Source organism: Zalophus californianus, chromosome 9, assembly GCF_009762305.2.
Source record: "Zalophus californianus isolate mZalCal1 chromosome 9, mZalCal1.pri.v2, whole genome shotgun sequence".
NCBI classification, from domain to species: Eukaryota; Metazoa; Chordata; class Mammalia; order Carnivora; family Otariidae; genus Zalophus; species Zalophus californianus.
In genome coordinates, this window is record NC_045603.1 from 114898413 (window position 1) to 114925946 (window position 27534).

The 27534-nt window shown below is 40.0% G+C and overlaps 1 protein-coding gene across 1 annotated transcript; it reads right to left on the reverse strand.

Annotated features, from left to right (window-relative positions):
- On the reverse strand, positions 1-27534 carry LOC118355974 (ras-related protein Rab-2A-like). The gene is made up of 4 exons (XM_035721915.1): positions 27266-27534; positions 8056-8128; positions 6931-7049; positions 1-3199 (listed from the first exon to the last, which is right to left on the reverse strand). Exons 1-4 carry the CDS (start codon positions 27380-27382, stop codon positions 2984-2986), a joined length of 525 nt encoding a protein of 174 aa, XP_035577808.1. The 5' UTR covers positions 27383-27534; the 3' UTR covers positions 1-2983.

Genomic DNA, 27534 nt, shown 5'->3' on the forward strand with positions numbered 1-27534 from the left:
TTTGTGGGAAGAAGCAAATCTATGTTGCCTTCTTTATTCTAAAGTCATAGTTCACATATTTTGATCTTTTACTAAACTTTAACCTGTTGTTTCAATGAATAAGCTATAGTGTTTCAGTAGTGTTTGCAACACACACAGATATTGGGAGTGAAAAGTTATTTACTTGGGTATATTTTTGTGGCAAGTGATCTATTTCACATCACTTTCCAGACAACTGGAATTTGAAGCAACTTCTACGAAGGTGATCCCTTTGTTGCACTTGGCGCACCTGCTAATCATATTATTTGCAATCGCATCATGCTACAGGTAAACAGCTTTACTGGTTGTTCAACTCTTTTTAAAAATTATTTGCGTGCGATGAAATACATATGAAAGATATAAAATGTCATTTCACTCATTTTTAGTGGCATTAATCAGATTCACACTGTCAGCCGTTGAATTGGATTGAACGTGCAACTGTCACAACTATCTGTTTCTAAACATTTTCCATCACCCCAAACAGAATTTGTATAAGCATTAGGCAGTAACCCTCCACGGCCCTAGTCCCGGTTAACCTTCATCTACTTTCTATCCCTATGAATTTGCCTGTTCTAGAGATTTCATATAAGTGGAATCATACAATATTTGTTCTTTTGTAACTGGCTCACTTCACTTAGCACAATGTTTTCAAGGTTCAGCTATGACGTGGCATGCACCAAAACTTCATTCCTTTTTATGACTAATATTTCATCGTGTATAAACAGCACTGTTTATCCACTTATCTGTTGATGGGCACTTGGAATGTTTCCACCTTTTGGCTATTGTAAATAATGCTGGTGGACAAATATTTGTTTGAGCTCCTGTTTTCAATTCCTTTCAGTATATATATACCTAAGAGTTGAATTGGTGAGTTGTATGCTAATTCTTTGAAGAACAGCCAAACTGCTTGCCACAGAGGCTACCCCATTTTATATCCTACCAGCAATGTATAAGGGTTCCAATTTCTGCACATCCTCACCAACACTTGTTACTTTTTCTTTTATTGATTATAGCCATCTTAGTAGTGGCAAAGTGTGGCTTGATTTACAATTCCCTAATTAATGACGACGTTCAGTATCTTTTCATGTGCTTATTGGCCATCTGCCTATCTTCTTTGGAGAGATGTCTATGCAAGTCCTTTGCCCATTTTCTAATTGGGTTGTTTGTCTTTTGGTTGTTGAGTCCCGTTGTTAATGAGTACTTTGTGTATTTTGGATATTAAACCCTTATCAGATAGATGATTTGTAGGGGTGCCTGGGTGGCTCAGTTGGTTAAGCATCCCAACTCTTGGTTTCAGCTCAGCTCATGATCTCAGGGTTGTGAGATCAAGCCCATCGTCAGGCTCAGTGCTGGGTGTGGAGCCTACTTAAGATTTTCACTCCCCCCCCGCCCGCCCGTCTCCCCTGCTCAGCTCTTGCCATCTCTCCCTTTCTTTCTCAAAAAAGAAATTATAATAATGATTTGTAAATATTTCCTCCCACTTCGTGTACTGTCTCTTCACTTTTTTGATAATGTCTTTAATGCACAGGAGTTTTTAATGTTGATGAAATCCAATGTATCTTTTATCATTTTCTTTTTGCTACTTATGCTTTTGGTGTTACATCTATGAATCCATTGACAAGTCCAAGGTCATGCACATTTTCCCCGTGTTTCCTTCTAAGAGTTTCATGGTTTTAGCTCTTATATTTAAGTTGTGGATCAGCTTTTAGTTCATTTTTGTATATGGTATGAGTAGAGGTCATTCTACTCACAAATGGAATTCATTCTTGCACACAAGGAAATCCAGTTGTCCAAGTACCATGTGTTGAAGAGACTGTTCTTTCCAAGTTGGTTGGAATACGGCATCCTTGTCAAAAATCAATTGGCTGTAGACATATGGGTTTATTTCTGGACTCTCAATTCTCTTCCATTAGACTACCAGTCTGTTGATTTGCCAGTACCACACTGTTTCGACCGCTGTAGCTTTGTTGTGGAAATCACAGTCCTCCAGTTCTTTTCTTCTTTTTCATGATTAGTTTGGATTATCCAGGGATCCTTGCAATTCCGCAGGAAGTTGAGGGTTGGGTTTTCCATTTCCTAAGAAAAAAGGCCAACTGGAATTTTGTTAAGAAAGATTGTGTTGAATCTATAGGTTTAGGTGTGATTGACATTTTAACAATACTGTCCTCCTCCCCATGAACTAAGGATTTCTTTCCATTAATTTAGGCCTTTAGTTTCTTTTACCAAATTTTTCTAATTTTTAGTCTTTCACTTCCTTGTTTAAATTTATTTCTAAATATTTTATTATTTTGGACACTATTTAAATGGAATTGATTTCTTCATTTCATTTTTGGATTGCTGATTGCACACAAATAGAAACACAACTGATTTTTGTGTGTTCATCTTGTATCTTGCAGCTTTGCTCAATTTGTTTATTAACTCTATTAGTTTGTGGATTCTTTGGAATTTTCAGATATAGAATCATGGAATCATGTAAAAAGGAATAGTTACCTTCTTCATTTCCAGTTTGAATTCCTTTTATATCTATTTCTTATCTCATGGCTCTGGCTAGCACTTCTACTTCAGTGTTGAATGCCATTGGAGAAAATAGGCACCTTTCTCTTGTTCCCGACTTTAGAGGGAACTCTTTCAGTCTTTCACTATTGAGTATAATGTTAGCTCTGCAGTTTTCATAAATGGCCATATCATTTTGAGGAAGATCACTTCTATTCCTTGTTTCTTGAGTTTTTTTTTTTTATCATAAATGGGTATTAGATTTTGTCAAATGCCTTTTCTGCATCTATTGAGATGATCATGTGCTTTTTATCCTTTGCTCTATTAGTGTGGTGTATGACATTGACTGATTTTCCCATGTTGAACCACTCTTGCATTGCTGGGATAAATCCCACTTGGTCATGATGTGTAATCCTCTTAATGTTCTGCAAGGTCCCTAAAATAGCAGTTAAAAGTTTATATAAAGATGTAACTATGTGATCAAATATGCAAGAGATGGAGTTTCCCAGAGTTTATAACACAGAACAGTAACCACCACAGGCTCCTCCTCCAGGGCCTTCTTCCCTGTGTGTACTTTTGACTCCTTTATTCTGGTTCTCACTTTCCCAAAGTCCAGGCGTCTGAATGATCTTTCCAACAAGTTCCTCAAAGGCACACTGTACACCATCACAGGTTTTTGCACTTCCCTCTGAAATTCAAGAAAAAACTGTCAGTCTATTCTTTTCTGGTCATATTCCAATGTTTTCATGGGAAATTATTATGGCATAAATATCAACCGGCAGTATATGCAGAGGCAAATGAGCAATTTCTCCCCAGAGGTTTAATATTCGTGAATTTCCCCCAATTCTCAAAGCTGAGCTATTCAAATTCTATCCACAAGAAGAGGGGTATATAAGCCCAGAATTTTGTGATAGAATTGTACACTGTAAAGCCCTACTCAAATATGATGCTAAAGTTCCTTCTTAATTTTTCAGTTAGTTCTTAAAATGAACCCCCAAAACAGATTATTATTCCCATTTCAGAATAAGGAAATTCAGGCTCCAAGCTCAACAGTCGGGCTGTTCTGTGCCTGCAACCAAGCAGCTAGAGGTGACTGGATAAATGATATACAACCATGGACACTGGTCTCCTTTGGCATTTATGCTCCCCATCAAACGCATGTGGACATTGAGCCCTGCTCCCCAATCCTACCTTTCTCTAATAATTACCTTTTTCACTATCTGAGATGACTCTCTTATTCCTGTATCATAAAACTCCTCTATCTCAGCTCATGACCTAACTTTATGTTGAGAAAAATAGAAACGATCTGACAGGAGCACTGATCATCCCACCGAGAGAGTCACCAACCTGTCTGCATTTGTGACCTTAGGCTCTGCCTTCGTTCCTGTGACAGTGGATGAACTGTCCCTGCTGCTATCTAGGAGCATCCCCTTTTCTACTTCTCGGATCCCATCCCTTCTCATTCACTGAAGAATCATGTGCCCTCACTACTGGATCACATCAGTCAGCTTTAAAAAGCCTGCCAAAATTCCTGTCCATCTTACTAACCAACCAAGTAACCAACCACCCTGCCTTCCAGCCCACACACTCTTGTAGAAGGCACCTGGGTTCTCCCTCTGTTTCAAAGCAAAATTATCATCAAAACTTAACCTATGTAAGCCGTTTCCACTTCCTTATTTCACATTTTCTCTTCAGACTCGAACTGACCTTTGAACAACACCAGTGTGAACTGTGCAGTTCCAGTTACACACGGCTTTTTACAATAAACAGGACAGTACCGAAAAGGTATTTTCTCTTCCTTATGATTTTAATAACATTTTCTTTTCTCTAACTTTACCGTAAGAATACAGTATGTAATACACACAACATACAGAACATGTGTTAACTGACTTTATCAGTAAAACTTCAGGTCAACAGGCAATTAGCAGTTCAGTTTTGGGGGAGTCAAAGGTATACGCAGATTTCCAACTTGCGGAGGGGGGGGGATGTGTCAGGACCCCTAACCCCACATTGTTCAAGGGTCAACTGTACTCTAACTAGGTTTTTGTTCTCACCACTCCGTGGAAACGTTCCTTTCTTTTTTTTAAGATTTGATTTATTTATTTAACAGAGAGAGACATAGCGAGAGGGAACACAAGCAGGGGGAGTGGGAGAGGGAGAAGCAGGCTTCCCGCCGAGCAGGGAGCCCAATGAGGGGCTTGGTTCCAGGACCCTGGGATCATGACCCGAGCCGAAGGCAGACGCTTAATGACTGAGCTACCCTGGTGTCCCTGCATGAAACTTGTCTTTTAAAAAATACCAGCATTCTCCATCTTGTCAAATCCAATGTCTTCATCCTAAATGCCAGAGACTCAGAGTTACCCCTGATTTCTCTTTCCTTATCCTCAATACCCAGAGTCCTGGGATCGAGCCCCGCATCGGGCTCTCTGCTTGGCAGGAAGCCTGCTTCTCCCTCTCCCACTCCCCCTGCTTGAGTTCTCTCTCTCTGTCAAATGAAAAAAATAAAATCCTTAAAAAAAATACCCAATCTATCAGCAGAGCCTGTCACCTTTACCATCCAAATATCTCCTAGATCTGCCAACCTTCCGGAAGCCACCCACAACCACTCCCATAGTCAAAGGCACCAGCATTATTCATCTGGGCCATGACAAGCCTCTTGCTTCTGCTTCTCATGGACCATTTTCTGTACAAACAGGTCTTTTTAGAAGAATATCAGATCACAGCACTACTCCCCTGCTTTCCACACTTGGAATAAAATCCATTTCTTTACCATACCCTACAAGGCCCAACATGACCTTTTAAATTTCACTCCCACCGTCACCACCTTTGCCCCCAACATGTACTATGCTCCCAGCCCACAAGCTTTCTTCCTATCCCTTAAACACACTAAACTCGTTCCTACCTCAGGAAATATTTGCTATTCTGTCAGCCTGAGATGTTCTCCCTCTAGATCTTCATTTTATGGATTCTTGTTCCAATGGCACTACCTCAAAGAACTTCCCCTAATTACCTCCCATCGCCATCATACTCTCTCTCCTTCATAGCACTACTTACTTATTTAAGTCTGTTTCCTCTACTAGAATGTAAGCTTCATGAGGGCAGGGACTTTGTCCATTTTGTTCATCTGTTTGTTATAGTCTCAGTGTTCAGTAAACGTTTACTGAACTAATGTATCAAAATGAAGGACACCCAGCAAGTAAACAGAAAAGGCAGTACTCAATTCCTTTCTAAAACTGCCTATTACCTTCCACTTACAGCACCCTGCTTCTATCTATAGATGATGTTCTTTTATTTCCATTTCCTAATTCCTAAAAGATTCTAACAGTGGAATAGCTAAACCAGTAATTCCTAAAGCTGGCTTCACATCAGAATCAACTAGGATGGTTTTAGAAAACGGTCTTCCAGGCCCAGTTTCAGACCTGTGACAAGGCCCAGGGAACCTGTAACGTTAAAAAAGCTCCACAGTGATAGAGCTTGTCCACTTTTCTAGACAGGGGGTCAACAAACTTTTCCTGTAAAGGGCCAGATGGTAAATATCTTACGCTTTCAATGCCATATGGTTTCTGCTGTAACCACTGAACTCTGCCATGAAGCACAAAAGCAGCCACACACAGCATGTAAATGCACAGGCAAGGTTGTGTTCCAACATAAATGGTGGAACCAGATTTGGTCCCATGCTATAGTCTGCCAAACCCTATTTTACCATGCTTCTCAAGTATTAATGTGCATTCAAGTCACATGAAGATCTTGTTAAAATACACATTCCAGGGGCGCCTGGGTGGCTCAGTCGGTTAAGCGTCTGCCTGCGGCTCAGGTCATGGTCCCAGGGTCCTGGGATCCAGTCCCGCCTCAGGCTCCCTGCTCGGCGGGAAGCCTGCTTTACCCTGCTTCACCCTCTGCCTGCCACTCCCCCTGCTTCTGCTCTGACAGGTAAGTAAATACAATCTTTAAAAAAAAAAAAAATACAGATTCTAATTCAGAAAAGCTGGGCTGCGACCGAAATGAAGCATTTCTAACAAACTCCCAGGTGGTACCACTGCTGCCAGTACAAGCACCAGCAAGGTACAACACACACTGGGTGCCCGGCTTTGCCCAATGCGCTGTGTCCTGACAGGAATGATCTGTGTCCTATACAACTTCACATAATGAGAACCGATTCTTTTTTTTCTTTTACACAGAAGGAAAAATGAACCTGGCTCTACAGTTAGCACAAGAAAATGATGAACTAGGTACATACATTTTACTGTTCATAAAGAGAAAAATGTAGCAAAAACTCCATTTTAAAATTCCTCATTACTAATGAAAGGATAAATTCAGGCCTTTGTTTCTATCGACTTCACGATTTTCTTAAAAGATAAATATAAGGATTAAGAAAAGCTACCGAAATACAGTCAAAATGCCAAATGTCTGACTTCTTACCTTACCAGTTTTATTTCCAACTAGCAGGTTTACTACGTCATTTCTCGTGCAGTATGTTTCCAATTCATTTAACCAATTATCCAATTTGACAAAGGTATCTCTTCTTGTGACATCATAAACTGAAATAAAAAGGGTCACTTATTAAATAAGCATTAAAAATACGAAGCAATGGCATTGTATTTTTGATATTTCACTACAAACTAATATTTCTATAGAGGCAAGTCTGTTTCTAAGCCTTCAAATGCTGAACATTCAGTATCTACTCAGGCAGATGGAAGAAACAAGTGTATTAAAGAATAATAATAAACATATACATACACACACTTCAATTTCCTTAAGACACACCGTGAGAGAAATGAAATTATATCCTGGGTGATAACTGAAACTGAATTCAAGCAAAACAACAGCAGGGAGCCTGCTTCTCCCTCTCCCTCTGCTGCTCCCCGGCCTGTGCTCTCCTGCTCTCTGTCAAATAAATAAATGTTGGTTTTTTTTTTTTAAAAAAAGGTGTTTTTTAAACTTAAAGATGCTAAACCAAAATAAAAGTTGCTGTTAAATTAATGAAATGAACCTAAAATCTCACTATTTATGTTTATTTTTAAAACTTTCCCAGGAATATTAGTAAGAAGTACTTTTCAACAACGTACAATGAGAATCCACATTTGGTTTTTAAATTCTGTATGATTATGAATCAATGATGTTAAGTGCCTTGTTAAACTTTTTAGGACTCATAAAACAGATTCAACTACGCAACTAGCATGTTTCTTCCTTTATAAACGCACACAAATGTTAATGCACTGCTGACTGAAGATCAGTTTCTGGTAACACTCTTCAGACAGACCAATTACATGTGGATTAATCCTTAATTATGTCTTCATCAACATGTGCTTTTAAGCCAAATAAATTAATCTGATCTTTCTCTTTTAATTGCTAGACAAAGGACTGAAAAGGAATTTTGAATGTTTAAATATTCATTAGTATTAAATGAAGCTAATATAACTTCAAGTTACATAAATACATACCTGAAGAAAAAAAACTCACTGACCTTCACAGATAAGGAAAATCAGAAACTGCAATAATAAAACAATAATATCCTTAAAGCAGTATCGTAAAGTAAAACCTTACCTAATATCACACCCTCTGCACCTCTATAATAGCTGGGAGTTAATGTTCTGAACCTCTCCTGACCAGCAGTATCCTAAAGGTGACAACCAATTATTACTAAATTTAAAAAGTATAAATAGTATTAAGAGTAGAAAGTCAAACAGCATTATTAAAAATATCCATGCACAAGCTCATTTAAAACTTGAAATTTAAATTAGATGCATTCTCTTACTGAAAAGGGTTACATAAAATAAAATTAATAAATGCTGACTCATGTCTAGAAAAATGCATCTAAGTAAAGGGGTATTTCTTCAAGATTTTTTATCACACATGAAACCCATTTCCTTGAAAGCCATGGTTCTCAACTTCAGAAGCACAGTGAAATTTCCTGGGAAATGAAAAATTCCAATGCCTGGGTCCAACCCCCAGGGATTCTGGTTTAATTGGTCTACAGTAAGACAGAAGTTTTCAAAGCCTTCCTGGGTGATTTTAATGTAGAATCAAGACTGAGAACCACTTATTTTGTTTTAAAAGAGAATTACAGAAGTGTCTTACTTTAGGTAAGCAATTTTTAGGTTGGACTCTTAAAAGTATTTTCTCTATATCTTCTTTTCGGAAAATGCATAAAACCAAACCACTTGCTATCACATGTTTCTGACACATATTGGGGGAGAGGAACATAAAAGATGCACACCAGCTAGGAAGTGCAAGTTTCGTGAGGAAAGAGACCTCATCTGCTTAATCATCGGTTTAACCCCAGTGCCTAGAGCAATTCTTGCCACAGGATAGTTGCTCAACTTTCCTTGGAAACCAACCAACCAACCAACCCAAACTAATTAACAAGTCTGTACTTCCGGACCTGGTTCCTTCTGTCTTCTTTCTACCATCCTTGGACTGTGGCTTCAAGATACCTAAGATTATGCAAAGCAGCAGTTGACAAACGGCTCCCTCCGCCCACCACCTGTCTTATTAAATAAAGTTTTACTGGAACACAGCCAGGCCTGTTCGATTATACAATGCCACATGGCCTGTCTTAGGATTAGACTAAATATTTACCATCTGCCCTGTAAGAAAAAGTTTCCACTCTGCTAATATCAAATAACCTGAAGAAAAGTGAAGACATATGTCAAACATCAACTTAGCTGCCAGTCTCATGGTTGTAAATCCGAGTTTAGCTATGGGGCAAGCAGACGCTCCTTCAGATAGAAAACATGTTCATAACCTCTAAGAGGTTTATAAGATTGCAGAGGCATTTTAAACCAGCAGTGACGGGCTCCAGCTACTTACTTTCCTACTTACCTACTTTCTGTCCCTGGCCAAAATAGAGACTGCTTTAATATAAGAGCAACAGGTAGAGAATATATGAGTAATTTATGGCCCCAGAAGAGAAACTTAAGAGGAAAATAACTTTCAAAGTAAACCACTCTGCAAATCTACTACTCTTCCCCAGCTACGCTTACATAAATGCAGAATGTCCTTGCTTCCAGACTCTCACCACTACAGAAACTGCCCCCAGCCCTGCCATCTTGAAGTGAAAAAATTAACAAAATTAAACTTTCTAAACAGATAAATTTATGATAAAAATGATTTCTCTCTTTACAAAAATTCCCTTTGCTTCAAAGTTTCTTACAAAACCTCTGATATTTAAAATTATTCAATTTGCATATTGACTCAACTTTTCAAAAAACAGTAATATAAATTAAAGGTGATTCAAGTGACGTGTACTTACTATCTAAAGCAGATTATAATTTGGATAATGTGATATAGGTTAGGGCAAGGACCAAGCAAGAAATATTTTAGTCACAAGACTTTTGGTTGTAACAGAAAAATTGTTTTCATAACAAATCTGTATCCACACTATAATAAATTAATATCCAGAAACAGCGGAAAGCATTTGAATATGAATTTTGTTTCCCTTGATATTCACTGAGATCAACTTATAGTAACTGATCTGAGACACAACATAAAAAACAGAACTGTGGAGTGCCTTGGGCATCCGACTCCTGATTTCAGCCCAAGTCCTGATCTCAGGGGCCTGGGATAGAGCCCCATGTGGGGCTCTGCGCTCAGCGGGGAGCCTGCTTGAGGATTCCTTCTCTCCCTCTGCCCCTCCCCCTAAAATAAATAAATAAATCTTTTAAAAATCAGAACTGTGGTTCTAGTTAAAATATCCATAAAGTGTTTTAAACATGAAGACAAGAGCAGGGCACCTGGGTGGTTCGGGTGGTTCAGCTGGTTACGCGTCTGACTTCGGCTCAGGTCATGATCTCAGGATCCTGGGATTGAGCCCCATGTCAGGCCCCGTGCTCAGTATCCAGTCTGTTTCTCTGCCTTTACCCCTCCCCCTGATCAGGTTCTCTTGCTCTTTCTCATAAATAAAATCTTAAAAACAAAACAAAAAAAGACTAGAGCAAAAAAAATATAGTATGTTTAATGTTAAAATACTACACGACTGACACTTTATACACAAATATTTAAATTAGTCCAGCTATTTAGAGTCTTGATTTTTTTGGATCCACTTATAAAAATGTTTAAGTAGGTATGATAATTTGAGCAAACACCCTGTGCCACAATATTGGATCAGAATATATTACACCTATAAAATTTATAGGCTTACATAGTCAAAAGTTAAGATTTTTGCTTGTTTTTGTTTTCAAGATAGGAATTTGCAATAAGTGTAATAGCATCCTTGTAAGATAAGAAAAGCAGAGCTTACTATCTGTGGTTTTCTTCTCTGATGGGAGAGGAGAAAAGAGATTATTAAAGATTAGAAATGGACAAAGGACAAGGAAGGATCTGGAAAGACTAAATATTAAAACGTGGGAGTGGAAGTGAGGGCAGGATATAGAGAAAAATAGCTTTAGAGGTGCCAAGTAGGCCGTGATGTGTGTGCGGCACTTTTAGGAGCAGTGAGGACAGGGCTGTACTTGATTATTCTATTTGACTGATCCTAGGAGAAGCATCGAAGCAGGAGAGGAACTGAGAGGAAACAATGGACTCATGTATTTCTATTTATGAGTGAGGAGGCCTTCCTAAATATGACGTAACACCCAAATTCCTGAAAAAAAAAAAACTGGTCTGACCACAAAAATACTAAAACCTTGGTATGGCAAGAACATCTCTCCCCACACCATCCATACCCCATACACACACTCACTCATCCTAAACAAGATTTGAAGGCAAATGACAAACAGGAAAAAAATATTTGCAGCACATGACAGAGTTAGTATTACAAACACACACACACACTCACACACAAGAACATTAACATTTGGGGCACCTGAGTGGCTGAGTCAGTTGAGCTTCTGACTCTTGATTTAAGCTCAGGTCATGAGGGTCTCAGGGCTCTGAGACTGAGCCTCTTATTTAAAAAAATATTTATACGCCTATGATAAAGATGTCACTTCAGTAATACCTGCCAACCTTTTTATTATACAGGACCTAAAAAGTAAATTTAACAATACCTCTTGCATAAAAGAAAGATCTCACGGAAACCACCAAGCCTTAGATCCTATTCTAACACGTATATCTCACAAAACAGTAGCAAGGGCAGAAAGAAGGGATAAATTCAACCATGAAAAGTATACGGAAAATCAGGCTCCCACTTTTGTACAGGGAGAAGCTAGCATTCTTAAACTGTTCGATATATTTTATTATGGCCTAGTCCAACATTTTCCAAATTGTTTTTTGCTAGACATTACTATTCTTATCAATATCATAATTATATTTTGGGGAGGGGGCCAATAGGCTACCGATCGTGTAAAGTATTGCATGTTAGAAAAAAATTAACAGAAAAACATGAGACACACTTACACAGTTACTTGTTATTTGGGATAAAATGTGTATTAGAAATAATATGCCATTCGGAGAATGCCAGGAAAATGAATCAGATCATACAATACATAAACACGTGCTGTTTCAATCTGTAACCGATGCCCAGTTACTACTTCATCACCATGTTGAAGTACATCTCAGTGTGATGACCGCTAACCAGTTCCAATTATCCCATGTAACAAAAACGTATTTATATATTTAGTTATCATAGTATATGTGGGAATCCGATATATAAGAGCATAGTTTTATAAATTATATATGTAATGTAATCTATTGGCAATCATTTAGATAGAGAGAGAGAAGTAGGTAGGTAGGTAGACAGGAGTGGGAGAGAGACGGGCAGACAGAGACAGACACTAAGCATCTTGGACGTCTTTGACAGTTATTGCTATTTTATTTGGTCAGCACTATCATGAAAAGGTCTTAGGAAAGCAACATGTATCAGAATGTTTGGGTTCACAGGCAAATGAAAGGACAGTAAGTAAAGACTAGGCACTGAGAGTAGAAAATAGATCCAAAGTTGGCAAATTCAAATTTCAGGAATATACGAACAGACTAACATGAAAAATACTTTTTTTCCTGAGCATCACTTCATCCCCTTCTCCCCAACAACTGCCTTCAGTGTTAGCTGAGTATACACTGTCTTCTTAAAACTTTAAAGAAACGTATTCAATAGCAATAATCCCTTCTGGCAGATAAGATGATTTTTCTATACTTTATTCTGCTTTTAAGTATTCTTAAGGGATTGTATATTTTAAAATTTTGATTAAGTGGAACAAGTCTCTGCCTCATTACCCAATATAAAACATAGCCATTTATTGTTTATCCATTAACCAACAAATTGTCCAAAAATTATTTGATACAAATTGTTTCCCTCTAGAACTCTACACACATCACCTTCTACTTCTTTAAAAAATACAAGTTGAATATTTATACAAAATACATTTTTAAAACTCTTACCCAAATTGCAAGTTTAGCCTTATTGCCATCCACTGAAATTGTTTTCACCTTAAAGTCAACACTTTGAAAAAAATGAAAATGTTGATAAGCATCCCAGTAAAATAATACTTGTAAAATCAATTTCCAAGAAAATAAGAACATAGAAAAGCCACTTTACCAATACCCAAATTCACACCCTAAATTCTTGGGAGTTATGGATGTGAAAATCAAAAAGTGTCACTAAAGTTCAGCAGCTCAGGATTTAGTCAGGATAAATGAAAACCAAATGCTTGCAGAATTCAAACACTTACTTACCTGTAATTGCTTGAAAAAAATAAAAATTTTGATGGAAAAATAAACTTCAATGTAAGGTGATTCATGATGCACATTAAAAGCCAAGCGCTGGAATTCACGGTGCTCGTGTAGAGAAGACTATCTATGGCTGACTCTGGATCAGAGCAATTTTCTAAGGGGCTCCAAATGCATCGACACTCCATCATTAAGAGTTCTGTCCAGAGCCAGCCAATCCCCTGACTCAGATTCTGACTGTAAGCAGCTTGGTAAAAACATAAAAGGGCCACTTACTCCTTCTCTTATGAATTCTTTGTTTTTATCCTAAAAAACAGTATTCGTTCTATGTAACTTTATCAGTGATCCCTTGCTACTGCACAACTGCAAAAGAATTTACACACAAAAACATCTGTGCCCAATCCCCTAAGAATCTTCTTCATAAGTGAAAGGAGGAGCGCTTAAAGTGCTATGAAAATCTTCTGTAAGTACTAATTCATGTAAAGAGAAGAGCTCCATAAGAAGACACGTAAGGTTTTACTACAAAGCCCCCCTCCCCCACCAAAAAACCTCTCCCTTTCCAGGAACAGGAGTTGACACATGCCATCTGGCTTAAATGAACAGTAACTGCGCACATGTCTTTAAAGAGTATCAAAATTAATGTGCAGTCTATCCCACTGGCCAGAGGCAAAACATCAGCTCAAGAAGCCTGGAATGAAACTTTCAAAAGCTCTAATTAGAGCTTGTCACAATTAACTCAGAACAGTCACAAGTAAGATGAACAGCACCCTCATATACCAAATGCTTACGAGAACACCTGTCACCAATATGGAAATACATGAGTAATTCTTGGATGATTTCTGGTGATCCACTACAAACACAAATTAGGTAATAAAAATGCACTTTACCAGGTCTTTCTGTATGCCAAAGATTAAAAAAAAAAGTTTGTGTTTTGAGCTAGAGTGATAAAGGAGTTGATAAAGCCATACCTAGAATCAGGGGCAATTATGACAGTGCTAATAACATAGTCCCAGGAAAATTTAAGTTAAAGTTTCTTCGCAGCTAAACAAACAAAAACTCCTATTAAACAATCTTGCATTCACCAGGTCTAGATAAATAAGTATTATGCCACACCATTTATATAAAAAGTATGAAGGGCGCCTGGGTGGCTCAGTCAGGTAAGCGTTCAGTTCAGGTCATGGTGCCAGGGTCCAGGGATGGAGTCCCACATCGGGCTGCCTGCTCCGCGGGGAGCCTGCTTCTCCCTCTGCCTCTGCCTCTCTCTGTCACTCATGAATAAAATAAAAATAAAATCTTTTTTAAAAAAGTATGAAATTATTCACATTTTATTCATAATACTTTAAAAACAGAACAAAGCCTGAGAAAATTCAGATGAGGGAAATGATTCTGACTTGGTGCAGGTACTAAATTAAGGCCACTGTAGACATTACATAGAGAAAACCTGTCATACACACTCTCCAGTTAAATTCTCAAAGTTTTTCAGAGCATAAAGAACTTTTTTTTTCCTAATTACTCCAGACAACATGCTCAAGGGCAGACTGACTTTTTCCTAGCTACCCAAGAAAAGAAAATCACTGTTCCCAAAATGTTTGTGTTTACCTCCCTCTCCCAATCTCCTTCTTCCCTTTTACAATTTCCTGTTTTCCGTATGTTTCTTGACAGTCTAATGACGGTCTCTGTCACATGTATCATTAAGTTACTCTTCTGAGATATTAGATCTGAAAGTGACAGAGGACATCCTCAGGTAACAATGCCCACTGGCATCCTACCACCAAAGTCAATACACACAGGTAGCCTGAAAGGGCACCCCAACTGGATCCTGACCCTGCAAGTCCCCGTTTCATCGTTCCTTGGTCCCTCTGGTGAATCTCCTATGCAGACACTGAGTTCTTTAGCTTTCACCTGCTCAAATGGCTTCTTCACCAAGTCTGGTTCTTCTGTTTTGCCAGTGGCTCTTAACTTGCTTTTATAAAAAGGTGACCACAGTAGGAATCTTTTTAATAAATCTGACTTTGCCAACTTCTTACTAGATTTGATTAAACCATCTGCTCAACCTCCTCATGTGGATGACAAGGAGCTCTTAACAGTTTGAAGCTGAACATCTTAGAAAAAATCACTCCTGTGTATCTCCTCTACTCTCCTACAACACTGAACACTTCTGTGACCAGACATTCTCTGACTGTCCAGGGACGGCCATCAGTGTCCTACAGTTCAATTCAGTCTGATACAGTCAGATCCCACAGTGTAAGGGCCAACTAATAAGAAGTCCTATAAGACTGCTGCACTCCCATTTCAGATGCCATCCCAAATCCAGGTTGTTACCTGTGCTTCCAACCACCCGGCTATTAATCAAAGGTTCCCACAATCTCCTCCCTTGATTGCATTAATTTGTGGCTCACAGAACTCAGGAAGAGTTGCTCCCTAGAGTATCATCTTATTATAAAAGGATATAACCCAGGAACAGCCAGATGGAGGAGACAAATAAGGAAAAGTATGAGGGGAAGGGGCACAAATCTCCCATGCCCTCTCCAAGCATGCCATCCTCCCAGGACTTCCATGTGTTTGCCAAAACCGAACTCTCAGAACCAGTAAATTCAGCATTTTTATGACGGTTTCATTACTCAGGCATGATTGATTAAATCACTGTCCTTCAGTGACTGGACAGAATCTCCCGTCCCTCTTCCCTCTCCCCTCTCCTGAGGTAGGAGAGAGTAGGACTGAAAATCCCAACCCTCTAATCACATGGGTGGTTCTCCAGGCAACCAGCCTCCACCCTTAGAGGCTTTCCAGAAGTCAGAGTGCTAACATAAAGTCGGGTACGTTTGGAAGGGGTAGTTATGAAAAGCAAAAGACGTCGTCACTGCTTTGATCAGTTAAGAAAGTCAAAGGGTTTTAAAAACTCTCTGCCAGGAGCCAAATATGTATTTCTTATAAATCACAATATCCACAGAAGAACTGTCATTTTGGCTTTTTCTTGTTGTTCGTTTGGGCTTGCACTTTTAATACAATATTTAATTCAGTTTTTTTAAAGTAATCTTTTTTTAGGCATATCTGCTATTTTGTGAGGGGTAGTTCAGTTAAAACTAGACATTATGGTCAATAAAACCTTTAAAACAAGCAGTGAATGGAACATGAAAGTTTACCAAAGATATTATCAACCGTATCATAAAGAGATACTTGTCAGTGAGAAACCAGAACATATCAATGGAATCATCTGCCATGTCAGAAGTAAAGGGCAATCAACAGAAACTGACTGAGAGCAAAGATGCTAGAATTAGCACACAGGAAATTAAAAACTATTTTAAATGTATAGTACATGTTTAAAAAGTAGACATGAGATTAAAAAGACCCAAATCAAACATCTAGAGATAAAGTGAAAGTGTCTGAGATGTAAAATACATGGGATGAGATTAACAAAAATTAGACATCACAGAAGAAAACATAGGTGAATATGAAGACACAATGGGCCCCTGGGTGGTTCAGTCAGCTTAATAGCCGCCTTCGGCTCAGGTCATGGTCCTGGGGTCCTGGGATAGAGCCCGTGTCAGGCTCCCAGCTCAGTGGGGAGCCTGCTTCTCCCTCTCTCTCTGCCCCGCCGCCCAGCTTGTACTCTCTCTCACTCTCAAATAAATAAATAAAATCCTTAAAAATAGATAAAAATAAGTAAGTAAAATCAATGAAACAAAACATTGGTTCTATAAGGAAAAATCAAGAAACTGATAAATTCTAGCCAAAGTGATCAAGAGAAACAAAGACAAAAATTACCATTATAAAGAATGAGAAAGATCACATCACTACAGATTATACAGAGGTGAAAAGGTAACTGAGGAAATGTTATAAACAAGTTCATGCCAAAAAACTTGACAATTCAGATGAAATGTCATTTTCCATCAAAGATTAAAAACTATCAGAATTGACTCAAAAAGAAACAGACCACAAACAAAATACCTAAAGAATTTAAACAAAAGGAAATCAAAACATGTCACTGTAAGAAATCAACTAATCCCAAAGGCAGCAGTAATAGAGGAAATAAGCGATAAAAACTCTCTGAGACACACAGAAACACAGAAAACAAACAGCAAAATGTCAGTAGTAAATCCTCCCTTACCGGTAATTATATGAAAGGCGGTGTTGGCGGAATATATATAAAAATAATACCCAAGTATATAAATAAATCTATAAAAAAGATCCAAGTGTACATGCTGTCTCTTAAGAGACTCATACACCAAAGGACAGATCCCAGTATCTATGAAGCAACCATTCACATAACTGGAGGGACAAATACAGTATTAGTTGGAGATCTTAATGCACCACTTTCAATAATGGATCAAACAACCAGAGAGAGACCAGAGAAATAGGACAGCGGAACAACAGCACAGACCAGTGAGGCCCCGGAGAACATGCTACCCAACGACTTCAGAACACAGTTCTCTCAAGCGCCTATGAAACATTCTCCAGGACAGACCCTATGGTGTCTACAAAACAAGTATGAATAAGTTTTAAAAGACTAAACTCATCTGAAGTATTTTTTATCATAACCTAATGAAACTAGAAATCGGTGACAGAAAGAAAACTGGAGAATTCACAAACATGTGCAAATTAAATCACACCCTTTTAAACAACAACTAATGGGCCAAAGAAGAAATCACAAGAAAATTAGAGAATACTTTGAGACAAATGAAAACACAAGACGCCGAAATTCGAGATGTAGCAAAAGCAGTGCTGAGGGAAATTTACAGCTATAAACACATTATAAGAGAAGAAATATCTCAACTCAATAACCTAATTTTACACCTTAAGGAACTAGGAAAGAGCAAACTAAGGACCATAAAAGGAAGGAAATAATGACGATCAGAACCAAAATAAAGGACAAAGGGAATTGATACACAATAGAGAAAAATCCATGCCCAAGGCCTGGTTTCTTTCTTTCTTTCTTTTTAAAGATCAACAAAACTGACAAGCTTTTAACTAGATGAAGGAAAAAGAGAAGATCCAATTATAGAACTCAGATATGAAAGTGGGGACATTACTACTAATTTTACAGACCAAAAAAAAAATTGTAAGAGAATATTATGGACAATTATACACCAACAAGCTGGATAACCTAGATGAAATGAACAAATTCTTGAAAACACACAATTGACAAAATCGACTTATCAAGAAAAAGAAAATCTGGGGTCCCTGGGGGGCTCAGTCATTAAGCGCCTGCCTTCGGCTCAGGTCTTGATCCCAGGGTCCTGGGATCGAGCCCCGCATCGGGCTCCCTGCTCTGCGGGAAGCCTGCTTCTCCCTCTCCCACTCCCCCTGCTTGTGTTCCTGCTCTCTCTCTCTCTCTCTCTGTCAAATAAATAAATAAAATCTTTAAAAAAAATTAGAATCTATTTCATAACAAATACACATCTTTCTAAGGATGTTTTATTTTGCCTTCAGATTTTTTCACAAACTTCAATTTACTACGAACTATGTCTAAGAAAACTTCATTTTGTAAATAGAGAAAATTAGTAGATCCAAAGTTAAGTGTACTTATTTCAGCTGACACAGAGTGGTAACACTAAAGAACTTCAATAGAAAATTTCAAGTCTCCTTTCTAAGGAATTAATGTTTACTGTTAAAATGATCAGATCAGCTATTTCCTTTAAAAATGAAATCCAGGGGCGCCTGGGTGGTTCAGTCGGTTAAGCGTCTGCCTTCGGCTCAGGTCATGGTCCCAAGGTGCTGGGATCGAGCCCCACATCGGGCTCCCTGCTCGGTGGGAAGCCTGCTTCTCCCCCTCCCACTCCCCCTGCTTGTGTTCCCTCTCTCACTGTCTCTCTCCGTCAAATAAATAAAATCTTTAAAAAAGTAAATAAAATAAAATAAAATAAAAATGAAATCCAGGGGCGCCCGGGTGGCTCAGTTGGTTAAGCTTCTGCCTTCAGCTCAAGTCATGATCCCAGGGTCCTGAGATGGAGCCCTGCATCCGGCTCCCTGCTCAGCGGGGAGTCTGTCTCTCCCTCTCCATCTGCCTCTCCCCCAGGTCATGCTCTCTCTCACTCTCTTGCTCTCAGATAAATGAAATGAAATGAAATGAAATAAATCCAGGGATGCCTGGGTGGTTCAGTCGGTTAAGCGTCTGCCTTCAGCTCAGGTCATGATCCCAGGGTCCTGGGATTAAGTACAGCATCGGGCTCCTTGTTCAACAGGGAGTCTGCTTCTCCCTCTTCCCCCTGTTCATGTTCACTCTCTCTCTTTCTCTCAAATAAATAAATAAAATCTTTAAAAAAAAAACTTTAAATAAAAATAAAATCCAGTAATTACTATTTTCCAAATGTTTTCTCTTCTCAATGCTGTAATTTTTTTTTTTTTAAGTAGATTCCATACTGGGCTCCAACACAGGGCTGAAAACTCATGACCCTGAGATCAAGAGCTCGCCGCTTACCGACTAAACCACCCAGGCACCGCTTAATGCTATAATTTTTTTTTAAATCCCTTATTTTTTGATATAGTGTCTTAATAAACAATTAGGGAATAAAAAGTTTCTAGTTCTGGGGTTTGACTATTATTTCTTCTAAAATCAAACACTTCAATGGAGATCAAAATCGACACAAAAAGACATTAGAAAAACTATACAACTCCCCCAAAATTTGAACTTTTTTTTTAAGTTTTTTTTTTCTATTTTTTCCCCAGTAATCTCTATAGCCAACATGGGGCTCAAAGCCACGACTCAGAGCTCAAGAGTAAGATCAAGAGTCGCGTGCTTTTCAGACTGACTGAGCCAGCCAGGCACTCTTCAAACTTTTTTAATGCCCCTGAATTAGCATTTAACTATTACTTTAAACTTACTTTTCATACCAACATGGAATTTTTATGGAATTACATCTACATAATCTAATGTTTGATTCAACCTCTTCTCCCAATGTTAGTGCTCTTCCTTTCTGGCTAATATATTTCTGTCTGTTAACTCACAGATGTAATTCCTAGGTCAAATTTCACTCAAGACAGATATATAGGTTTATTCTAAATAATTGGGATTACGCTGGATTGGAAATGGCAGGGTTATTCCAACCACAAGCACAGATCAGACCTCCATTTGTTCAAATACCTTTCTTCCACTAAAGAAGTATTAGCATTCTTCAGCTATCAGAACCAAATGGAGGAAGCAGAAGCACAAAGAAGGAATTAAAAAGTGTCATTATCCTGAGGGACCAGGATGTCCAAAAGACACAAACATGCTAAAACTCAGGATCTCAACAGATCAGGACTAGATCAAAGCACCACAGGTAAAGTTCTTACTAGTATGAAGGTTACAAAAAGAAAAAGGAGAAGACATTAGTTTTATTTATTGTTTTTAAGATTTTATTTATTTTGGGGCACCTGGGTGACTCAGTCGTGAAGCGTCTGCCTTCGGCTCCGGTCATGATCCCGGGGTCCTGGAATTGAGCCCCGCATCGGGCTCCCTGCTCAGCGGGGACCCTCATTCTCCCTCTCCCACTTCCCCTACTGTGTTCCCTCTCTCACTTCTCTCTCTCTCTTTCCGTCAAATAAATAAAATCAAAAAAATTTTTTTTTATTTATTTATTTGACGGAGAGAGACACAGCGAGAGAGGGAACACAAGCAGGGGGAGTGGGAGAGGGAGAGGCAGGCCTCGATCCCAGGACCCCGGGATCATGACCCGAGGCGAAGGCAGATGCTTCACGACTGAGCCACCCAGGTGCCCCAATAAATAAAATCTCTAAAAAAAGACTTTATTTATTTTGACTGGGGAGGGTTAGAGGGGGAGGGGGAGAGAATTTCAAGCAGATTTCACACTGAGCACAGAGCCCAACGCAGGGCTTCATCTCACCACCCTGATTACATGACCTGAGTGGAAACCAAGAGTCAGACGCCTAACTGACTGAGCCACCGAGGCGTTCCAGGACATTAGTTTTAACACAAACTTTCAAAGGACATACAGCCATAAAAAATAATCTGTATTCTTGAGAGTATTATTATTAAGAATTGATATAATATTCTATCCTTATGAATGGACTTTTGTTAAAACCTAATATGCAAGGTCAGATCCTATCTGCTTCACTGCAACATTAATAAACATGTTGTGGGGCACCTGGGTGGCTCAGTCGTTAAGCGTCTGCCTTCAGCTCAGGTCTTGATCCCAGGGCCCTGGGATCAAGTCCTGCGTTGGGCTCCCTGCTCCGTGGGGAGCCTGCTTCTCCCTCTTCCACTCTCCCTGTTTGTGTTCCCTCTCTCGCTGTGTCTCTCTCTGGCAAATAAATAAAATCTTTAAAAAAATAAAAAACAAACATGTTGTGGCATGGTATAGATCAATCTAACAACTAATTGAGGATCTGCCATAAAATTACCTAAAGCCCTGATTTGAAAAAATAAATAAAATTTAAAAATAAAGTCCTGGGGCACATGGCTCAGTTGGTTAAGCATCTGCCTTTGGCTTGGATCGTGATCTCGGGGTCCTGGGATCAGGCCCCACATGGGGATCCCTGCTCAAGGGGGTGTCTGCTTCTCCTTCTGCCTCTGCCCCTTCCCCCACTCATACTCTCTCACTCGGTCTCTCTCAAACAAAGTATTTTTTAAAAAGCCCTGTATTTACTTTAACTATAATGTCGTTAACATTGGTTTCACATGTACATCATTCAGTATTTGTATATACTGCAAAATGATCACCACAATAAATCTAGTTAACATCCGTCACCACACAGTTGTAATATTTTTCTTTCCTGTAGTGAAAAAAATTTTTTTAAAGATTTTATTTATCCGACAGTGAGAGACACAGTGAGAGAGGGAACACAAGCAGGGGGAGTGGAAGAGGGAGAAGCAGGCTTCCCGCGGAGCGGGGCTCGATCCCAGGACCCTGGGATCATGACCTGAGCTGAAGGCAGACGCTTAATGACTGAGCCACCCAGGCGCCCCAACCTGTGGTGAAAATTTTTAAGACCCATTCTCTTAGCAACTTTCAAATGCACAATTCAGTATTAACTATAGTCACCACACTGTACATTACTAAAAGCCTATTTAATTCATTTACATTTCCAACCTAGATCTCTAATTACACTAGCCCCTGCTGTACTCAAAATGCAAAGCGCAATTCTAAGAATTACATCATTTCCAATCCATCCTAATCTCCTTAATCATTTTGACTGTCTTTACCTGAATCTAGTTCATGTGAAAATCAGAAGTAACCATAATATTTCAAGACTTTTTTGTTAACTTCTACTAATTTTGTTTAAAGATTTTATTTATTTGAGAGAGAGAAAGAGCGCGCGCAAACATGAGCAGGGGGAGGGGCAGAGAGAGAGGGAGAAGCGGACTTCCCGCTGAGCAGGAATATGGGGCTCAATCTCAGCACAAGGAGATCATGACCTGTCCCAAAGGCAAAGCTTAACTGACAGAACCACCCTGATGCCCCTGTTAACTTCCACTAATTATTCTACAGATTTTCTTATCACAATTGCAAAGCTGAATCCGAATTTTAAAAATAGACAAGGATGTACAGAAAGGAAAAGAATCCACTAAGCTCAATGAAAATTAGCCTGATTCCTATAATTCAGCACTTTGGTGATGAAGGGAAGCCCCCATATTACAAACATACCTGTTCTTTTATTTCCAACTTGGAACTCAGAACAAACGATTAAATAGTTGTTAGGTTCCTAGACTTGCCCAACAAGAGTCTATCTATCCCATGACGTTTCTTTTTTTTTTTTTTAAGATTTTATTTATTTATTTGACAGAGAGAGAGCGAGAGAGCAGGAACACAAGCAAGGGTAGTGAGAAAGGGAGAAGCAGGCTTCCCACTGAGCAAGGAGCCCGACGCAGGACTCGATCCCAGGACTCCGGGATCATGACCGGAGCTGAAGGCAAACGTTTAATGACTGAGCCACCCAGGCGCCCCTCCCATGACATACCTGAATTAGTCTCTTGAGTTCTAGACTCATTCGAGTCTGGAGACAGTGTGATAAAGTAAGAGTGTAGCCTCTGGAGCCTCTCAGAGTTAGGCAGAAACCCTGATTGCCAATTACTAACTGTATAATCAAACAAAACTCATTTAACTTTTCTGACTTCTAATTTCCTCATCTGTGAGAATACTGCCTATCATGGAGAGTTTTTGTAAGGATTAAAGATAATACAAATCAACCAGCAAAGACTATGACAGAGTAGGTACTCAATAAATAGAAGCGATTATAGTACCCTCTTCACACCAGCTTTTTATCCTCTATGCTGAGGTAAATACCCCATTCAGTCAGTATTCATTAAAAGGAACTGAGGAGGGGCGCCTGGGGGGCTCAGTCGTTAAGCGTCTGCCTTCAGCTCAGGTCACGGTCCCAGGGTCCTGGGATCCAGCCCTGCATCGGGCTCCCTGCTCTGCGGGAAGCCTGCTTCTCCCTCTCTCACGCCCCCTGCTTGTGTTCTCTCTCTCGTTGTGTCTCTCTCTGTCAAATTAAATAAAATCTTTAAAAAAAAAAGAAAAAAAAAGGAACTGAGGATATGGAATTAGAAAATATGGGTTTGATTCCAGACACTGTCTAATACAAGATACAGAACTTTAGGCTAGGTATTTGATGCCTCTGAACTGCAGACTGATCATCTGTTAAAAAAAAGAAAATCATAGAATTACTGTAGTAATTGACATTATTTATAACTGGCATGCATTGTACAGTATCACAAATGTTAGCTTTTACCTACTCCAAAGTATTCCCTCTCAAAAATTACCTGCCTTCCAAGATCAAATGTGCATAATGAGCAATGAGCATAAGCTAACATCAGGGAAAAAGGACAACAAGGTAAACTAAGTAGCTCACTGATGATATCCCCTTCACACTTCATACTCCCAGACTTTAGAATATACTTGTTAGGGTCGCCTGAGTGGCTCAGTCGTTAAGCGTCTGCCTTCAGCTCAGGTCATGATCCCAGGGTCCTGTGATGGAGTCCCGCATGGGTTTCCTTGCTCAGCAGGGAGCCTGCTTCTCCCTCTGCTGCTCCCCCTGCTTGTGATCACTCTCTCTCTCTCTCTCTCTCTCTCTCTCTGACAAATGAATAAATAAATAAATAAAATCTTAAAAAAAAAAAAGTCCCAGATTAAAAAAAAAAAGGAATATACTTGTTAACCCAAATGTAGCTCTGATTGGGGGAATGCCAGGCAGAAAAATTAAATTAACAAGTTGTATGGAAGACTTGTACGTCTTTCCCCAATCTAGCAATCTGCATGCTGAGAAACCTTTCTTAAGCAGTTTCTACTCCTTTTCACTTAGCTTACCTTCCTATTCCCCAAAACAGTTCCCATGACAAAGGCAATACAGACCCTAAAGTAGAGCAAAGAGAACTGCCCAGAAGAGTGTGTGCAAGTTGAGGAGTATTGTCCTTGACATAACCCACCAGAAAAATTCAAACTAAAGACAGAAAAAGGCAAAGATTATTCCTCATGTCTTTATAAAAAATATTTTATATTTTGAGTATTATTTCCCCATAGCAATTTCAAAAGCACCATCCTTTTTACAATAATACTCTTTTGAGAAGTTTTGCCATTAATAAAACAATTTAATAATTAAAGTCAACAGGACCCGACGAGCTGAGAACGTGCTCTAGGCTCAACTGCACTACAGCCAAAAGAGCTTGTCTGCTAAACAACTCACCTGAGCTGAACTGTACTTCCAAACTGTAGGAAAACAAAACGAAAATTGAACTCTCAGGATAAAAATCACCCAGGCAATAAATTAACTCATCTTGGGTATAAAAAATTCTCAAAACACAAGTGACTGCGTATTTTCCCCGAGAGGTGGCATGTTTACGTAGGATGTTGGTTATAACCCAATCAGGGTCACAGAAAGGATATAGAAAGATCTCAAAAGACATCTAAATGGATATTCCTAGCACTATTTGTTTCCTATTCACAGCACCAAAGTTAGCAGCACAGCATTTCACAAAGACAGCTACTATATCAACTTCCACAGTCTCCATCATCTTCTGAGCCTTTCTGAGCCTGACCTCACCTGAGCGTCTCAGGAAGGCACTTAGTAGCCTGCATCATGCTGCCCAAGGTTTCAAGGCTACTAAAATAAACATTATGTGTGAATTTCATCTCCCCCCCCCCCCCACCACCACCACAGGAAAATCAGAATACCTCACTGGTGTCAAGTTTAGAACAACCAAAAACAATTTGGGGCCACTGGCAATGGCTATGGCACCATGGTACTAACATGTTTAACAGAGACTACAGGAGAAATACCATGATTTATCTTAACTAGGAATATTACCAATAAAGTTTAAAAGTGTTTCAGAGCTACATGATAGTGGCAAGAGAAGAGAAACAAGCTCAGGGAGGAAAAAAATAAAAACCTTACAGCACACAACTACCTGAAAAAAAAGTAGTCGACAGACAAGTTAAAACACGTTTGCATTTGCCAACACATAGCAGTTACCACACCATACATTTGTCAGATTTCCCAACACGCAAAACAAAAGAAGCCACCCTTTTATGAAGTACTTATTTACTGACTTCTACAAGAAATGACTTTTCTGGATTGGGGGCAAATTAACTTCCTGTGCTTTTACTCTGACTTTCAAAATCTTCAAAACCTTCAGCCTTATCAGGGGATACATTGAGATTCACCTCAATTTTAAGGCTTTTCCTGTCAGCTTGCATACGCGTTGTATGTGTTAACATCGAAACTACAAGACCACTTTTCTCTTTGAAAACGATATTCACGTTCCTATAGATTTTAGAATATTTTTCTAAAAGGCTAACTACAAAGTTTGCAAAAACAAGCAATACAGTAGACCGTGGTGGGCATTCAACAAGTTTATCAGAAGTCCTACTAAAGTAAAAGCTTGAAGAAGTTTATGAGATAAACTCCTACTGTTGATACTGAAGATAGAATGTTACTAATATGGAAATTGAGAAATATTCAAAATATTCTGAAAACAGTATCTCCTAAAACTAAAAGCATTTGCCAACACAGAAAACTACTGGTTCTTAAAAATGATAATCACATGGGAGGCATTTCTGTAAATACTGAAGTTCTGAATCGCAATAACCCGATTCTTTCAAAACACGTTTGGGTTATAGCTTATTAATCTATCCGGATTCATATTCTATGCATTTACTTAGGTCGGAAAGAGAAAAACCTCAGAAAATAAGCAACGGGCGGTTACAACCGTTCTACTTTAAGTTACTTATAAAGACAACAGTTGAAGAACTTTTGGGGAAGAGAGAGTAAGATTTTTCCAAGTAGTTAAGAACAATTTACGTTTTATAATAACGATAGTCCTAACAACCTCTAGAATACATGATGGTGGGGCGGAAGTGAAAATGATGAGAGGGGGAAAAAACCCGACATGAAAACGGACAGCCAGGCAAATTTACAAACCTTCAAATTTAAAGGAATTTTGAGATTCACTTCTCTTACACGCCCTCCCTCACTCCCCACCCGCTTCCTCCTCTCTTCGGGGAGGTCTGTGTAATGTGACTCATGACAAATTTTTTTAAAAAATAAATAAATAAAAGACACACCCTCTGGGTTGAACTGACATAATCGCCCCCACCCCACCCTCCCCCGACACACACCCCGCTTTTCCTCTCCCTTCTGCCGCTCCTCCCCGCGCCTCGTCCCTGCCCTTTCCTCTCCCCGTCCTAGACCCCTCTCGGGACCGAGGGGCAGCCGGCTCTCCCACACAGGAGTCCAGCGAATGGAAGGCGGCCGAGGGCAGCGCGCGACCCGGGGGGCCCAGCCCGAAGGGAGGCGGACAGCAGGAGGGCGCCGGGCTGCGGCGGCGGCGAGCTCCGGGTTCCCTCGCCCATTTTCTCTCTCCCCTTCTATCGGTTTCAACCACCACAGCCACTTCCTGTATCGCAGCCCGACTCCCTCAGCCCGGCCACTTGCTCTCCCCGGCTGGGGGGTGGGGGTGGGGGTGGGGGGTGGGTTTGGTGTTGGGTGGGGTTGTGGGGGGGGGGGTGGGGTGGTGGGGTGGGGGTGGGGGGGGGGGGGGGGGGGGGGGGGGGGGGGGGGGGTGGGGGTGGGGGTGGGGGTTGGGGTTGGGGCTGAGGCAGCCGCTGAGGTTAGGGCAGTTCCCCACCCCGCCCAGTGGGCTGGTCACTCGGGCGGCAGGCTGTGGATCCTCGGCCCGCCCGCCAGCGCCCGCCCGCGCGCCCGCGCTCCTCACCTGTATGTAGTTGTTTTCACAGTAGTCCGCCACCCGGGTCAGATTCTGGTAACTCTCTATCAGCGCCCTCTTGCCAGACGGGATCTCCTCCTCTAGTAACATCTGCAGCTCTGCCATTTTCCACCCCTCTGCATCGCTTCCTCTCGCGTTAAAGAGACAGAGGCAGCAAAGTCCGCGGAGGACCCGAGCACCTCTCAGCCCGGATACAAACCGCCTACGGCCCTCCCGCCTGGTATTGTGGGACCGCACCACCTCCTCTTCCTCCTTAC

Excerpts from the sequence above, each read along its gene's own strand:
- LOC118355974 (XM_035721915.1), bottom strand. The coding sequence starts at position 27,382 with ATGGCAGAGCTGCAGATGTTACTAGAGGAGGAGATCCCGTCTGGCAAG. Across the intron at positions 8,129-27,265 it reads GTGAAAACAACTACATACAG|GATACTGCTGGTCAGGAGAG; the intron begins GTGAGGAGCGCG and ends TGTCACCTTTAG. Across the intron at positions 3,200-6,930 it reads TTGGAAATAAAACTGGTAAG|AGGGAAGTGCAAAAACCTGT; the intron begins GTAAGAAGTCAG and ends CTTGAATTTCAG.